The sequence below is a fragment of the Cupressus sempervirens genome, chromosome 1 (genome assembly GCF_028749045.1).
Source record: "Cupressus sempervirens isolate cs-2001-9-10 chromosome 1, ASM2874904v1, whole genome shotgun sequence".
Lineage (NCBI taxonomy): Eukaryota > Viridiplantae > Streptophyta > Pinopsida > Cupressales > Cupressaceae > Cupressus > Cupressus sempervirens.
Window position 1 is genome coordinate 776,497,925 of NC_143118.1, and position 18,048 is coordinate 776,515,972.

An 18,048-nucleotide genomic window follows, 5' to 3' on the forward strand; every position below is an offset into this window, starting at 1 on the left:
ATTATAAACTTAAATGAAAATGTTAGGAGACTGTTAGGAGATCCCATATCTATTTTCATTATACTTATACTTTAGCATGCATAAATAAACATATCAAACTTAGTGGTGTTATTAATCTTTTTAAAAAAAAATTATGTGTGTTTTTGCCCTTGTATTTTGGACATGACAGAAGCAAATCAATGAGAGAATGATGAAATGTCAAGTAGACATGAATCAATTGAATGTGTAAAACCTCTATAGGAAAAAAAGGAAAAGCAAGAATTGGATACAAAAAAGAAGGTGAATTCTTCAAACAAGGTGCTCAAAAGAATCAAAGACCTAGTTGCAATCACTATGGTAAGATAGGTCATACATCAAACAAATGCTGGAGCAATGGAAAAGAAAAATTCAATGGAAAATGCTACAATTGCAATCAGCATGGTCATAGGGCTAATGAATGCAAAAAGAAACCAAGATTTGATGGAAGTTGTCATAAATGTAAGAAACATGGACACAAGGCATCAAAATGCAAAACCAAGGCATTACATCTTGCAGAGTAAATTGTGAAAGCAATATTTGGTTGGGACTACAATAGCTGGTGTAGATGTCATTACTGTGGAGAATTTGGACACATTGGCATAAATTGTGTTAAACATCATATGAGGAAAAGAGATACTACTAAAAGATGTTTCATTTTTACAGAACCTGGTCATCTTGCCAAGAACTATATGAATACTGGTAGATTGAAGATGAGAAGAAGGCAAAAGATGATAATATCCAAAAGAAAATGAAACAACAATGAATTCCTAAGTCTACCAAGGATACTAGTCTGAGAAATGATGGTCAAGTCACTCAAGAATTAGGTGACTCTACCATTTCTAATTAAGTTCTCAAGGAAGAACTAGAACTAGGCTATCAAAGAAAACATCCTAATCAGTTCCAGTTGAAAGGTGACAAGATCCAAATCTGTATACAAGATACAAAGGGATCATTGAGCAAGATCACTATTAGTTATTATCACGTTACATTATCTACCAAGTAAGGTTAGGTCATAGACTCTACTGAGCAAGGTTAGGAGTAATAAAGGCACCTATGGTTACTGAGTCATAAAGATGTCATCAAGTATTCAACACCATGTAGTGGATGATAGTTTGTCAACATGTCTACTTTTGTACCAAGCATTAATGGTGAAAGTTTATCAAAAGGCATGGAATCAAATTCATTTCTTACAGTGAATTTTCAAGTGCTATTGTGAAGAGTGATTTTCAATGCAATCAAAGTGACTTGAGTGAATTTCTTGCAATTTTTTTTCGAAGTTCTTTCAATCTACCAAGCGAAAATGGCATCGAGCAGTAGCAAGGTCAAGCGAGGATCTAACATGTTTGTTCAAGGAGTTGAATGGAAAGTGTCAGATTTCAAACTTACTCCCATGGTTGCTAAAACCCTAGATCCAAGTGGAGCTCAATCCCATATTCCTCCTAAGGTACTTCTTGTTAACAAAATTTGTACTAATTTCAAATGTGCTATTCAAGAAATTGGTACTCTAGAAATGGATGATGCCCTAGGTTAGTTATGTGTAAATGTAACCCTAAAACCCAATCATCAACATTTGGAAGCCAAAGGGTTGATACATATCCCCCATATGCCTTAATAATTTCAAATCAAATGTATTAGGTTTATCCTTAGCTGGGTGCATAATGAACAACTATAGTTAGAACAACCAATTCTGATAACAAAGAAGATGATTCATCAAATTATTGGCCTCCTTATGCTAGCCAAAGCTAAAATGATGGAAACCCTTGGTCAAGAAAAGTTGGAGAAGAAAACCCTAGTTGAATGGGATGGCAGAGGTATGAAAATTAGTAGTGTCACAGATGTAGAATTAAAATTTGGAATTCATGTTATCTCACACAAGATATATAGTTCAAGCCATCTAAATATTGTGTCATGTGAAGTAATGGATTTGGCATATAAAGTGGTTAAGAACAACTTGTCATATGACCCTTTTGACCTATTGTGGAGGTAGTTCAACAAAAACATGGAAAGTATTAGAACATCAAAGAAAAACCCATGCAAGTTTGGTTAATTGTTAATCTTCCTATTCTTCTATGTACAAAAGTTCTTCCCTTCTAAAGGCATTGTAGTCTGGAGAAAAGATGTGCCTGTACTCTACCAAATAAATGAGTATATTGCAAAAATGGGTGAAAACTACAATAGCATCATGACTACTTCGATGTATTCAATGGGAAAATGAACAATACATTTAGGATTATGAAGAAGTCAATTAAATATTATAAGGATGATGTATGCTTCATGGTGGATAGTGACAAGGTATATATCCAGGAAGTTAATCCTAAAATTGTGTGGGTGAAACCTCTTAGTTATGAGGTAAACATTGATGAAACAAAGGACATCATTGAAGCTCTTGTCAATGAACCAATTGATCCCAAGGCCCCTTATTTTGGAACTTATGATGAAGCCAAGGCTAGAATTGAATTAGAAATAAATATCCCATAGGTGGTCAACAAAGGAAAGAGAAGGATAACATAGCTAAAATCAAGTGCACCTCTCTTATTAATCGAGGGAAAAGGTGAGGATGTGGAGGAAGTAGAGGATGAGAAAAAATATGAGAAAGAAGAACCTTTGAAGAAGAAGGGCAAGGTGATCATCACCAAGCCTATAAAGCCATCCACTGTAGTCTTCATAAGGAGGTCACAAAAGAAAGGAGGTGACATTATATTCAGTAGACCTCCACCCACCTTCCAGGATAGGTTAAAGAAATTGGAAGAAGGAGCAAGAATAAAAAATTTTAAATCTTTAATATATGAGATCAGAATAGTAGAAGAGCAAAAGCAAGTTGAAGACTTGGTGTTGAACAAAATAGGTAAATGGAAATACTCACAAGATTGGATCACTTTTCAAGTTCCCAGTGAATTACTAGAGAAGATAAAGCCAAGATGGGATTTTTCTATGCAAATAGTCAAAGAAATATATGCACAAACCCTAAGGCAGTTATTACTGAGCATATCAGATGCTAAGGTGAAAGACTCATTAAAGAAAAATGAAGAAAAATTGACTCTAAAGTTTAATACTTGTTTGGTTTTGATCAAGGACATTGAGCATGTTGTTAGAAATGCTACAAACACTTGGAAAAATTTCTATCATCTTCATAAACCAAGTGAATTTCTAGTTGAAGTAAAGGATTATGATGATGAAGAAGAAGATAAGGAGAAAGATGAGGAAGAGAATGTTGAAGAAGTGACTTACTTTGATAATGAAGAAGATGAAGAGGATCAAGAGGCTGCTAAGGAAGAAAAGCAAGATGATGAGGAGACTGACCCAGTCAAGATAGCTGAAGAAGTCATTGCCTCACTTCCTCACTCCCCAAGAAAACCATTAGCTACATCAAGTATGGAGACAACCTTAGCAAGTTGTATTGTGACTACTAGTGATACATCAAATGTCCAATCACTATTTTCCCCAACTTAGCTTAGCACATCACTAACAGAAGTGACTTCCACTTCATCCACCAAGCCACAAACTCCTTCTTCATCTACTAAGTTGAGCACATCAATGGTAAGCACACCAATTTTGACTACTTCAATTTTGGGTACTACAATTTTGACTTCATCAATTTTGGACTCTTCAAGTATTTCTGTAAGTATTCCATTAGTTAGTATAGTATCAATTTTTATTGCAAGCCTAAGTATGTCTACCATTGTTTCCATTCTAGATACAAAAGCAATAAGTGCAAGGATAGTTGAGCCCAAGGTTCAATCGAGCACAAAATTTTTGGGGAAAGGAAAAGAGATAGAGGAAGACATAGATTTAGATGAGGAAATAGAAATCCCTAATTGGGATATTTATAAGCTTACTCTAGATCAAAAGTAGACATTTGGTGAACTTCTCCAGAAAAAGGCTAAAAAAAAAAGACTAAGAGGGGAGAGAGACAAAGAGTATAAGATAATTGAAGATGCCAAGAACATTTTGACTAAGGCAATAGGAATTGAGGTTGATTCTTCTTAGCCTATTTTGTATCAGCTAGCAGAAGCAGTCCAAAAATTTAGTGAGGACACCTATAGACAAGACAAGCTAGTCGAAAAGGCTAAAAAGAAATTTAATAATAAAGTGCTAGAGCACATTACTCAGCAAATAGCCATTTATCAAGTTGAGCTTTCTACAATTTTGGTCAATCTTGAATCGCCCTGTTCAAATGTGTCATCACTTTTTGGGAAACTATGTGATGTCTCTAAGTATACAAAGAAAATAAAGGACAAATTGTCCAAAATAGATATAGATCTAAAGGCTAGTGCCCAATAGTTGCAACTTGACCCTAGCTCAAGCTCTGCACATTTTAAGAAAATCAGATTTTTGTCAAACATGCAAGCTGAATTACTAAGAGAAGAGGCAAGGATCAGATCAACATTGATTGACATACAAAATATGATCCTCCCAATCATGGATGCAATTCAGAAACATATTGTATATTCAAGCACTTTGATCCATGATAATAACTTCTCTATTGCAGACCATATGATTGAACTATCAGAAAAGGTGCAAATTGCACTTCATACATGCAAAGTCCTGCAAGAAAATTGGGATACAACTTTGGCAATCACTCTCAAGGTACACTCTGAATTCTTATCCCATTTTGGTGTTTCTATGTAAATAAGTTAGAATAAAGCTTTGGCATTATTGTCAAAAAGGGAGAGAAAAGTTATATTGGAGCAAGCCATATATTATGAGGAAGTAAGACATGTACATAGAGAGACACATAGTATGAGGAGAAATATACTATGGGGGAGAATTTTTAACAAGTGTGAAATGATCAGTAATACATGCTATATATAGTAAAAGATGTATAGTACTATATATACCTTAGAAAATCAATTTTGAAAAATCTCAAAAAAAATAGTATACTCTACTGAGCTAGTATCATGTGGTGATGGATACAAGGGATTCAGTTTTGGCTAGTAAGTGTTTTTGTCACTAATGTCAAAGGGGGAGATTGTTGACATACCAGTCAAGTTTTTTATTAGTGACACACAATTATTCAAGATTTTATATAGCTACTAAGCTTATTGAACAGTTTATAGTGTTTACCATGTAATTTAGTAGCCACCAAGTTCTATAGTTGCTACTGAGTCCTTTGGACAAATCCTAGTGGTTACCAAGTAGATTTAGATAGTGTGAAGTCCAATAGTTTAAACCATGCATTTTAGTATATGTCGAGTTTATCAGTGGTTACCAAGCATTGCAATATCTATCGAGTTCACAGTTTATGTGATTTGAAGCCAATGTTAATCGAGATCCTATATGCTAACCAAGTGATTTAGTGTTTGTCAAGTTGCACAATATCTACTGAGTCACTAGTGCAAAGTAAGTTCAAGACTACTTGAAAGTGATTGGTATGGACCAAGCTTCTATGTCTACAAAGTGCATGACCATGCCAAGCATTGATTATGGATGCTAAGTATCAGAACCTCACCGAGTTAGTCTTTAGAACCCGAATGTCTTCATGTGGGCTGAATTTGTAATATTTGTGTTAACTTGTATCATGTTAGACTTTGTAATTATGTAATTTGAATTGGTATATATATATATATGTAATGCATTGTACCATATCATTGTGTATCTATGGATGCATGTGAATGTGGATGTGAAAAGTTCAAGTTTCGAATGTAGGAGAAAAAGAGAAAATTGTAAAGGCCATAACAACATAAGGAGCAATACAGACATATCTATCATAGAAAGGTGATCAATACACAAAGGAATCTCATTTAGCAAACCCAGTTTGAAATCAAAGATCTACTACTGCTTCATCCTAATAGGTGAACCAGTCAAAATCCTTTAACAAGGTAGACCTAATAGTCTTTCATAAATCTCTTTATCGAGTGCATACTTCATTATATGTTTGTAAATCCTCTCACAAGGTGGACCTAGCAGTCCTAATTGCTCCTAATAGGGTAGATCATCAGAAGTGATCAATGCAAGCCTTAACAAGCCAACTTTATGTTGCAGTACTAAAGTTTGTGGGTATCATCACCACCCCAGTTTTACTTTCTATTTGGAAGGTCTCTAGGTCACTAAATCTTTGTGTCAAAGTGTTATGGATGTTTTCATGTTTTCAGTTTCTCATGCATGCAATTAGATCATATGTGATGAATTGATTACTAATTAGATTATTGGATTAAGAATTGAAATTGTAAAAGTTTTAGAAGTTATTGATTCACCCCTCCCCTCTCAATAACTTAGCATAGTCTTGAATATTTTCAACAACATAATCCCCAACAAAAATATGAAAGATGTCAACTAAGATCCTTATTGAAAATTCCAAGTTTTTTTTTGGCAAATCCATCTTTCACTAGCATGTGCAATATTTTGTTTCTCAATAACGATACAAATAGGAAATGTAGTCATAAATTAATACAACATAACACCTATAAATCAATTAGTCCAAAGGTAAAAGGAATCAAAATTTATATTTTTTTCAAGTCAAATGAGTAATGAGAAAATTATATTATATCATTAGAAATTACCATTTAATACATCCTAGGTAGGAATAGGTTATGGGCAAAGTCTTGAGAGGTGTTAGAGTTTCTTTCATCTTTCTTTATTCTAAAAGCACCCAAATTAGGATAGGTTGTTAGATGGACCATTTTTAGATTAAGCTTGTTGGAATTGGAAATTATTTACTATTGATGGAATCTACATCCCACATTCAGACATATCTTAGTTCACATCTATTCAATAGAACATTGGACCAAGTTGTGGAAATTTCTAACTATTATCTTTGTGGTAAAAAATTGACCTCAAGTGTAGATTCAAGTGTCAAATAAAGACCAAACTTTAACAAAAATTAAAGATGTGTATTCATCACTAAATCTAGAATGATATTCCAGTAGCCTTTTATAATGTTTAATCTTCCCAAAGTCAAAATTGAGCTCTTGAAAATATTTAAAAATTATAGAAGAGAGTGAACAATGTTTTGTGATGATGTAATATTGAATGTGAAGGAGATTAAAGCAAGATAGCATGGAGACTCAAAATATTTAAATTTCTAAAAGAATTAGGAGTATAAGGACAAATTTTGGATATTTGGACTCATTTTAGATGATTTAACAATTTAGACATACAATTTTAATCTCTAATGTAAGTTGGCGGGGAGTTATTGTGATCTGGGTATGGATTTCATATTTAGTAGTATTTGACTAGGCTTATTTTGATCATGGTGTGGAGGAAACCCATTGACGATCTGAACACTTATTTCAGTCTTATTAGCCTCATCTGAGCACTAGTCTTATTTAGGTCTTGTTATCTTAAGAAAAATGTGATGCTTAGTGTGCATGTAATGTTGAATCATAGAAAATGCAGTGATTATTTGAAAATAGAGAAATTATAAACCCTAATTAAAATGAAACCCTACTTATAGGGTCAAGGGCAATAGTCATCTTTTGGTCAATTTTTCTAGATTCAACTAATTAAAATGAAACCCTACTACATTGGAAAGACTTTAATCCAAGCATAATATGTGGTGCACTATGAACCGTAGATGCCCAAATCATAGCGAATGCACTTCTCATGTTATTATCATTTATGTATTAAACATTACAAGAAGGATTAACAATTAAAAATGAAGAGTGCACACACAAATTAGTGAAAAGGAATGGGTCAAACCTAATGTATGCAACCAAATAGATGGGATTAACTTAAGCTCATTTCCTCCCATGTTTCTTCTCGTGCTTTCCAGTGTTCCTCCTTTCCACGACGCACACAAACAAACCCTTCTCCTGCTCATGTGCACACAATCTGGCCAAGTGTTAAAATAAATGAGTTTCATTTCTTCTTCTTTTTGTTTATATTCATCATTCATCAAACTTTTGACAAGAAACTTTAGTCTGGTCAAAATTTTGACCTTTTCGAGAATAAAAAAATAAAAAATAAAATTAACATGCCAAAATGACCATTGATCGAAAAAATTAGTCAAAAATAGAGGTCCAATGTACTAGTGTGAGTGTTTAAGGTGAATATGCCCTATGGCTTTCAAGGCATTCATAAGGTTCATTAAGTGTGAAATAATTTAGATGCTAACATCTTAGCTAGGGAGATTTATATTTTGTTAAAGTTTTTCAATTTTAGTGTTCAAGTAAGTATGTTTGAGTGTAGAACATTAGTGACTATGTTAGTCTCTTATTCAAATTGTCTTATCATTTTATTAATCCAATTCCATTTCACTCTACTGTCATTAATTATCCTATTTGAAAGTAACACCTTAATATTAAATTAGAATAATTAACATTCTCTCTTTAATAGATAACTACTGAATGACTTACTTAACACTAGAATATTAATATTTATTTAACTAGGTCATACATTCACATCTTATTCTTTATTAAATTATTCTTTCAAAACAAGTCTTATTGCATGAGTATACATGTCTTAACAATAACCCATATCTTGTAAATTAAAAGTGACATTATAAATTATATATCTATACTTATTCCTCTATTCATGATATTATTCCCCCATTCATGATATCACTTTGTAGATTTATATTAAAACATCTACCTCACAACCCTCCTATAACATATACTCTCTAACGAATTTATGTGGAAGCATGTATTTATACCATATTCATTAGCTTGCATGGAAGTATGTAACTAGTTTTTTTTGAATTATATATACATTTAAATCTTGTTTCAATTGTATATTAATATATAAATATTAGAGGAAATTACATAAAAATATTTTCCAACCCACTTACTAACTTAATTTCCAACCCCATTTACTAATTTCCCTAACCATTTCTACTAATCTCCCCTACTCTACCTACCTACCTACCCACCCGTCTCTCTTATTATTCTCCTTCCCAAAACCAACACAATTAATGGAGAGGCAACGGTGATGTTAGAAAGGGTGGTAATAAGGATTGGAGGGACCACCATCTATAGGGGGAACCTTATGTAATCTTCTTTCCATTATGTGAGATGTGATCTTAACTTGGTCTCTGTGAAAGGTGACTGCACTTGATGTGACAGGTTGCAAGTGTGTGGAGGGAGTATGGAGAGTTGATGGGGCCTACATGGAGGTCACACCCTCCCCAATGTCATAGAGTATTGTTACACACACACACACACATAGGTCTTTCCAAATATTTATTGTTAAAGTGCTAATTTAATTTAATTTATTAAATTACCTTTACTCCCTTCTTAAGATTTCCCTTTATGCACTTGCATTTCCATTTAATAATTAAATAATAATAATTAAATGTCATTTACCTCTTAGGGTTTCCCTTTTAGATTTTATGATATCTTTCTATAAGGATTGACCAATTGTAAGTTTTATTCATCTTTTCAGTTTGATAATACATTTTTCATATTCTCAAAGCAAAACCCTTACCTCTTCTTTGTCTTTTCATCTATATGACATGTTCTTGCATGTAGGTGTTCTTCAGGTTTTGTGGATTTGTATTGCTCAAATCCTTCATGGTATCAAAGCCTGAACTACTGTAGCTTGTCCTTATTTAGAGAAAAAGAAGAACAAGGATTTGATAGAACAAATTTGGCTATTTATCAAGTATTTTTTTTTGTGAAAATAGAGGGTATCTAAGTTTCAGAGCAATTTGAGGCCAAATAGACCTCATGGTGGGAGATAGAAGACATCAAAAGCCATATTTTCATATAAAATATTCCAATTTTGGACAAAGTTGAACAGGGAGGTAATTTTTTTTTGCATACCAGGGCTGTACACCACTAGCAAGCACTTTGAGGTGCAAGCATGCAAATTTTTATAAAAATAAAATAAAATAAGTAGTGAAAAACACTGCTACAACTTTAGAAAATCACCACAGTGATTATCCTAATTGCAGTGGCCACCGCTTGTGGTCTGCACCAACACTATACATGGTCAATGTGATGATGCCACTCCTCCTCCACCATGGCCCAACCCACCACCCGTCATCGTGCCACCACTGCTCCTCCTCCACCCAATGCTCTACCACAAGAAAAATTAAAAAATGAGATTAATATCTTTTTTTTTTCATTATTTTCTTTCAACCTCCTAACAATTTAAAATAAGAAATATTATATCTCTAAATTTCCCCCAATAATCTAGCTTAATACAAACTTACTATTTTGAAATTATCAAATTTCTAAAATAATTACATCAACTTAAGAACATTTCAAGAAATTACTAAAATCTCAAAACTTTCTAGTCTACTTATATGCAACATGAGAACATCTTAAGTATGTACTAAAATATAAAAATATTTAATTTACCTACTTGAACTTGAGAACATCTGAATAAAGTACAAAATTATCAAGAAATCACTATAATCTAGACCAGTCAAATTAATTTTTTTTGAATCAAATTATCCAAATTGTTATTTCCTTTAACTTATAAGTTGCTATGGTTAGCATTATTTCCTTTACGATGAGAGATCCTTATTCTGCTATCCTCAAATTTTAGGATTGGAACCAGTTTTGGTGATCAAGCAAGACTATTTGGTAAGACATTGCAGTCAATACCCTCTATGCTACACTTAAACCCTCAGAACCCTTAAAAATAGGGTATTTATGCTTAATCCATGTACGAATAGGTTGATAGCCTAAAACCTAAGAAATATGAAGGGTCTTTGAAAAGGGTATGTAGATCACTGTTCAGTTGGATAGCTTGTTTACAAGATTTTGAAGTTGTTGTGTGAAAACCTTGACAAGAGGCCTAATTCAGGGCTCTAGGGCTATTAGGATTCTCAAGAGCAATTTAGAGTTCCATGAAGTGAGTTTGTGAGACAAAGCCTACGATTGCTAGAAAACCTTATATCAAGCACACATAAGACATTTTGAAGGATATTGGATGCTACGGTGGAGTTTCTGCCTTGCCTTGCAAGGTAGCAAGAAATGCCTAGCTAAGAGTCTAAGGTTGTTAAGAGTGAAAAGAATTGGAGTAGTAATTGATGTAATAGATCTTGTAGAAGGAGAAAATTGTGAGAGACCCTCTTGGGAATAGGGTCAAGTAGTAACCCTATAGGCTTAGAAGAAGCCTTGAAGAGTTTGGGTATAGAGACCTAGACTAGGAGTTTTGGATTTTATTACATCATTTAGATTCTTGGCCAAGTCAATCTCAAAATAAACACAGGTTTTTTCGAGATGGGTCCAATAAATTATATTAGTCTCAATGTAATGATCCTTCTTAGGGATGCAACAATACTATGTTAAAAGTTTCAACTTGAAAGGACCAAACATAAGAACTTGAGCCAAATTAAGAGAAAGAGTTTGGTGCCATCCAAGATAGAGATATCTCATGTCCAAGGTTGAAAGACCAATATAGATGCACAAGCACACCAAGGACCATGTTTAAGGATAGCCTCTACATGGCTAACCCCAAGAAAACTACAAATAGAGAATCTAGTAGTGAAGTTCTAGTTATAGTCAAGAGAAAAGTGTAATGCAAAATATGTTTATCGTTGACCCAATTCCCTAGCACACTTTCAGACTAAGTGTAACTTTAGAATGTCCAGCTCATGAAATACTATCAATATGAACATCCAAATATGCTAATTTATGGGAGCCATTATATAAAATTATCAAAATATCAATAACATCATGAATTGTTTTCAAGAGATTGTATAAAATCACAATTAGAAATAACAAGAAGAAATGTGGAAAGAAAAAAGTTTTCCTACACCAAGAATATAATATGATATCCAGAAGGCTTAAAATTTAGAAAAAAGACATAAACCTAGGCAAAATCAAATTTCTACTCTCATTAGAATCAAACAAATGGTTTTAATTTCAAATAAATCTAATAGTGATCGAAATTATTCATGTGCAGGTTAAGGGGACTCAACTAATATAATATTTCCTCTTTCAAACGAGGATATAAATCTCATGTTCATAATTCTCCACATAGAAAACATTTTTTAACATTTCCATGAGCTATCATGATGAGCAAAATTAAAAGTGTCTCTGAAACGAGATTTTCACCCCTTTGTGTCATTGTTACTTTATAGAGAGTCATTGAAATTGCAGTAGACCATTGAACTCAAACAACTGTAGTACGAGATAACTCACAGAGGTGGAGCAAATTGATAGTGGCGTCGGTGACTAATTAAAGTGGGCATGGAAGCTCCATGAATCATTAAATGTGGGTCATGGATAAAATTCACGGCTGGTTGACCAATTATTATCTTGAATGATATAATATGGGAGCTCATACTTTTGTAGAAATGATCAGATTTAAAAAGCAAAGATTTTGACATCTTACAAGATTTGATGATTTCTATGGACATAGAGTTATTAATTCAGCAGCATACTATCCTTATACATCTGAAAGCGAGGTTACGTAGAGGATGAAATGACTATCTTTATAATTCGATGAAATGACTATCTTTATAGTTCTTTGCCATACTAAGCTAATATATTTTTTATTGAGATAATGATTGTGGAATATCTATTGTGTTAATTGATTCCAATCTCATTCTTGATTGTATCAAGAACTTTACATTGTATAAGATTTAATTTGATTGTTGGAAATACATTCTAGACTATCCTACTTTATAAATAAACTATAGACAATTTGACAATTGTCATTATTATCAATAATTTCAAACAGAATGAATAAATAATATTATAATATTTTTATAAACTTGAATTGAAAATCTACAACTTAAATAATATTTTTATAAACTTAAAATTGAAAATCTACAAGAAATGAAACACTATGTTAAATTGACCAGAGTATTGTTCTCCTCAAACTCTTATATTTTGAGTCCTTTATTCCTTTATTGTCCTCCTTCTATCAAAGTAGAAAATAAATTTCCATGACAAAGTTTTGTAGCATAAAGTAAAATTATCTTCTAAGTTGAGAGAAGTTGAGGAACATCTCTGGTAAGAAATACATTAGAAATGTTTTGATATGCCTTCTGAGTAAGGTGGACTGAATCAAAGAATAGATATTTGGAAGCATCAGGACATGTATAGGGGCTCAATTGATTGCACAGGAAAACAATTTCAAACGTACCCGTCCCACAGCAACCCTTTGCAATCACCTCCAAATCTGGCATGCAATATAACATTGCAAGATTAGAACACTATTCTACCCATATACTAATATAGTAAAACATTTAGATTGTTTATCGATCAAAAGAATGTAAAATACCATATTTACTAGGGTTTGCAATGAACTCAGAAATCAGTTTGTGATAATCAAGAGAAGCAATTTTAAGGCTAGGAAAAGCAGATCTGAGTCCACTAATCATTGCATTTAATCCTGAATTAAACCCATCTGCAGCCTTGTTTATCTTCTTGTCACATGCTCCCATGTTCAAAGGGCTTCCAAGTGTTCTCTCTATTGGTAGACATCCCAATGGTGGAACATTAATCAAAGCGAATCTAGTGGCACCAAGATTGTGTAATTCCTACACAATTCAGACCCTTCAATTAGAATTCACTGCAAATATGTTTGGAAACAATTAAATTCAAAGAGTAGAGACAAGTTATAACCATGCCTTGATATAAAATGTGTATGAATTCAAGAGAAAATCTGTATACTCTTCAACGGTGAATTGGAGTCGACGAGTTGGGAGAGAGAAGTAATTGATAATGAAGTCATTGGTGCCAATTGAGATGAAAAAAATTGCCTTGTTGATTATGGTGGTGGCTTCTTCTTCTCCCACCACACCTGATATTTTCTCTCTATACTCCTTAAAATACTCAATTTGCTTCCAGACTGGTATCACATTCTGCATTCATATGCATAAATCCAACTTATAAAGAAAAAGATGCAAGAAGAATACATTAATTGCATACCCATTGTCCTACAAATGTCTTATATAAGTAGTGGTATTGTGGTCTTTAGGATATATACACCAGTGGATATAATACTCTTATACACCATAAATTATATATTGGCACACTTTAAAAATTGAACTGCCATTTCCATGTATTAAGATCACAAGATAACATGTAATGCCTTCCTACCAATATATGGGCAGTGAGATTGTCTAAGCCTGTGCCAGAGGATGAAAAACAAACACCACTCAGCAAATCTTGGGCCTCCAGCCTAGGATCCAAATATGGGGGCAATAATTCCTTGATTCCAAGTCCTTCAGCTGTAATGAAATAGTAAAATTCTTAATATCAAGAGAATTTTTAATGAAATGTAAGAATTACGAAGGTCATGAAATTTGGAATGAAATGCTATAATGATCATGAAATTTGGAATGAAATGCTATAATGATCATGAAATTTGTAATAAAGTGTTAGATTACAGAGATCATGACATTTGTAAAGAAATCTTAGAATTACAAAGATCATGAAATTTGAAAATGGTTGGAGATAAATCAAACAAAAGCACATAAGCAACAAGCATTTGATCAACAAAACCAAATATGGGGACTTCCCCAACAACAAATTTTAAACTCTTGAAAGATCAAGATAGTTTTTTATGAGAGGATAATCACATTTATATCTAGAGCTTCAAATTGATTGGCATATATGGATTACCAAAGTAGTCAGACATGAGCTTTCCATTGGATAATCTTCCCGTGGGAAAGTGATCTTTGAAATCTCTTCCATATGGAGGGAAATCACCAGTAACTATTGTAGCAATAAAATCATTATTCCCTGTATCTCCATAGGAGTCTCCAAACAGAAAAATAGCAGGTACCTTCTGTCCTCTAACAAACAAAATGTAGTTAAATTTCTGAGCTGCTATGATGATCAAACTGAAAAATACGGAGAACAAAATGAGAGATTCGGCCCTTGTCTTCATTACTGCTCTATATGACCATGTACAAAGTTTAAGTTAATCCTTTTCAAAATGAACTACCCACAATGGAAGGCATGAAGATAAGCTTTTACAAGGCTTCCTTTTGTAGGCATAGTTTTGAAGAAAATTAATGTGGAGTAGGTGACGGATTTAAGTGAGCATGGGATGAGAGGGGCATGGGCATGGACATGGATAATCCACGTGGATTACGATTAAGTTTGACTATCTAGGTATATATGATATCAAAGATTCCAGTTTTTGGGTGTATGATAGTTCGCCATTTTTAGTCCTCCACATACCTCTTCATGTTCAAAGTATTGTGATAAGGTTATTTGTTGGCTAGACGATAAATGAGTTATGATATACTATTTTGATGACATAAGGAATAATGACAATTCAAGGTCATGGAATAAGACAATGTAAAGTATAATTGTTAGTTATGTTGACTTTTGCATTGATTAGAATTTTTTTTAATGAAGGCTAAAAAAATTATTTAACAAAAAGAGAAAAGCATAGCAAGAAGGACCAAATGTCTATTAGAGAAAAGAGCACTACACAATCCTATCATTATCGACCAACTCATCTAACATATGAGTCAATTCTAGAGATAAGTGTCAATTGTCCTCAATATTCCAACCTTGCATTTGATCAAATGCCAATTTGGCTAGATAGTTGGCCTACTCCATTCCACTCCTAGGAATATAAATAGAAACAATAGATTCCAAAGAGTCACACAACCTTAGAATATGTCTGATAACTAGGGATAAGTCCAATTTGACATTACTCAACACTAGAGTCATCACCACCTGTGAATTAGATTCACATCTAAGTCTAATCTTGTTGAGAACATATCTCTCCATGGCATACAAAATGTTAAATGTATCCATGTTATTATTCATATGATGAGAAACTAGACAACAATATAGATACTTGTCGATACCAAAATGACCAAGGTTCCCCCTAGAAGAGTCATAAATATCTATTTTAAAAAAAACTATTGATGAGGGTTCCATCGACCCTCTCAATTGATCTTTAACAAAATTTTTTTGCATCTATTCTTCACAACCTTCTTACTACCAAAGGACCATCTCCCTCAATGGAAAATTGAATTGACTATATATATCAACATCTCTAGGATTCATGCTCTAGTAGATTCACACCTTGTCGAGATAGTCTCTTGAAGAGTATCAATAATTGTCCACTACAATTGTTGAATAAACACCATTCCATCTTGAGAAATCCACTAATTCCTTTCTAACTAGCTATGCCAAATAATGAAAGTGGGATACATACCCTAGGTATATTGTACAAAATAAAACTTAACTCGAGGTTTATCCCATTAGTCCTAAAAACTAGCCAAAGAGGAGACATGCCAATAGGCTTGGCTCCAAACTTCCCACTAGAAGTGCCTAATCATCTAAGAAAAAGAGAATTGAAAGAAACGATGAGAAGTTCACTTTCTTAACTCTTACAACACAATGCACACATGGAAGGTCCATGGAAGTTTGCATGGATTTTTCCATGTAAGACATCTATTTTGAACCACAAACCATAGAAAAAAGTTGCATTTTTGCGACAAAAAAAAAATCTAGATTGTTTTTAACAAGGAACCCCTACACTCCAAAATGACTATCTTTCATCTCTAAGTATCTTAGAGTAAAGACTCATGAACCTTAAAAATTGCTTCCCTAAGCTAGAGTACCATACCTGAATAAGGAGTTATACTATTAAGAGGCACTAATTTAAGTCAACTCTTATCGAGCCAACTCATTGACCCATTTGGTGGATGATCAAAGGGGCCTTTCCATTTGTAACTAGCAACCTAACCTAAATTTATGACAGTCTTATTAACTACCAAAAAATTACAAAACTTTCCAAAATTGAGGTTAGGTTGCTAGTCTTCTAATCTACCACCACATTACAAAGACCAATGAGAGTAAATAAACATTTTTCCTTAGGTCCCTTTTTAGGAATAAGAACGAGTAAATAAGAATTCAAGAAATGAAGAATTTTTTTTCTACCACTTGATTCCATGATGACATCCTAGAAATATAATTTTAACAATATCCCAAAACTTGTATGAAAGAGGAAACAAAACTGCTACTCTAATAAGCTTTCATAGAATTATGGAAAAAACAATGTGCTCTTATCACCTTCCTACATGCAATCAATTCATACATTTTTCTTCTAAAAAATATCCTAGCAGAGTTCCCACTCCTCCATCTCCTTTAGAAGTTGAGATTTAACTATATCTAATCCATTGAGAAACCATTTAATCCTAAATTTGGTGGCTGATAGCATTTTCATGCACTACAATATACTTCTTCACAACATCAAGATTAATAAAGCATTGCATATTTTATCTTTAAAGTTAAAATTTTACAAATTGAATTTTTTTGACAAAGGAAAACATAATAGTTGCACACATGAGACAATGTGACTCTACTAATGACCAATTAAATCCCAAGGGGAATGTTTATCGAGCAACATGAGTTGAAACTTAAAAGGAAAATTTTTAGGACCTTAAGGATATCATAATTGGTAACCAAGCTACTACCCACCTAAAATAAAGAGACCATAAATCTATCCAACTACTTAGAAATGCTTTCCTTTCCACATTATCTATTAGTCTAGGTATAGACTCCATTAGAAGGTCATAGATCAATTAAATTGAGGATTTCCATGCTCTCACAAAAGATTAAAATAAGGGCCCAACATAGGTATCCTTCCTTTTTCTCCTCCATACTAACACAAAATTAAAGCCATTAGATAAAACTAAGGGGGGATAAGGAGAACTTGATCAAACATATCTTATATGAGACTAGGGAAGAACTATTCTAGATAGATCAACTAGAGCATAAAAAGTAGTAAACAAATTAATTTCTCTAGATTCTAGGATAGAGGTCACCATAGAAAGTTTAGAATGACTAGATATCCACCAAAGTGGAATAATTTCTCAAAAGAAGAGCTAGATCTTCATAAAAAATTAATAATTAAATGTAAATCCTATATTGTAACATTAATTAGTGGTGTTTTTAAGTCCTTTAAACTAGGACACTTTTTTTAGTCAAGGACAGGGAGTGATAAGGTATAGATGATCTTTTGGTGAAATCGTCTAGCAAGACCACTTTAACAACCTTTAACAATATTATCTCCTAAGAGAGATCACTTTAGAAGAGTGAAATGTTTGGATTTCTAATCCTAGGTAGTTTTTTTCTTAACATGGTTTTCACGTTAAAAATGTTGTTGTTAATTGTGTGAATGCTATTTTTGTTGCAAGTTTATTTACATGCTTTAATA

General features: G+C 33.1%; 1 protein-coding gene across 1 annotated transcript; it reads right to left on the reverse strand.

Moving 5' to 3' along the window:
- Positions 1-12,630: 12,630 nt before the first annotated feature.
- On the reverse strand, positions 12,631-14,849 carry LOC149580176 (GDSL esterase/lipase At2g42990-like). Its single transcript, XM_089813012.1, has 5 exons — positions 14,484-14,849; positions 13,959-14,089; positions 13,487-13,720; positions 13,138-13,396; positions 12,631-13,035 (listed from the first exon to the last, which is right to left on the reverse strand). The coding sequence occupies exons 1-5, from the start codon at positions 14,749-14,751 to the stop codon at positions 12,836-12,838; spliced, it is 1,092 nt and encodes a 363-aa protein (XP_089669138.1). The 5' UTR covers positions 14,752-14,849; the 3' UTR covers positions 12,631-12,835.
- Positions 14,850-18,048: the final 3,199 nt, after the last annotated feature.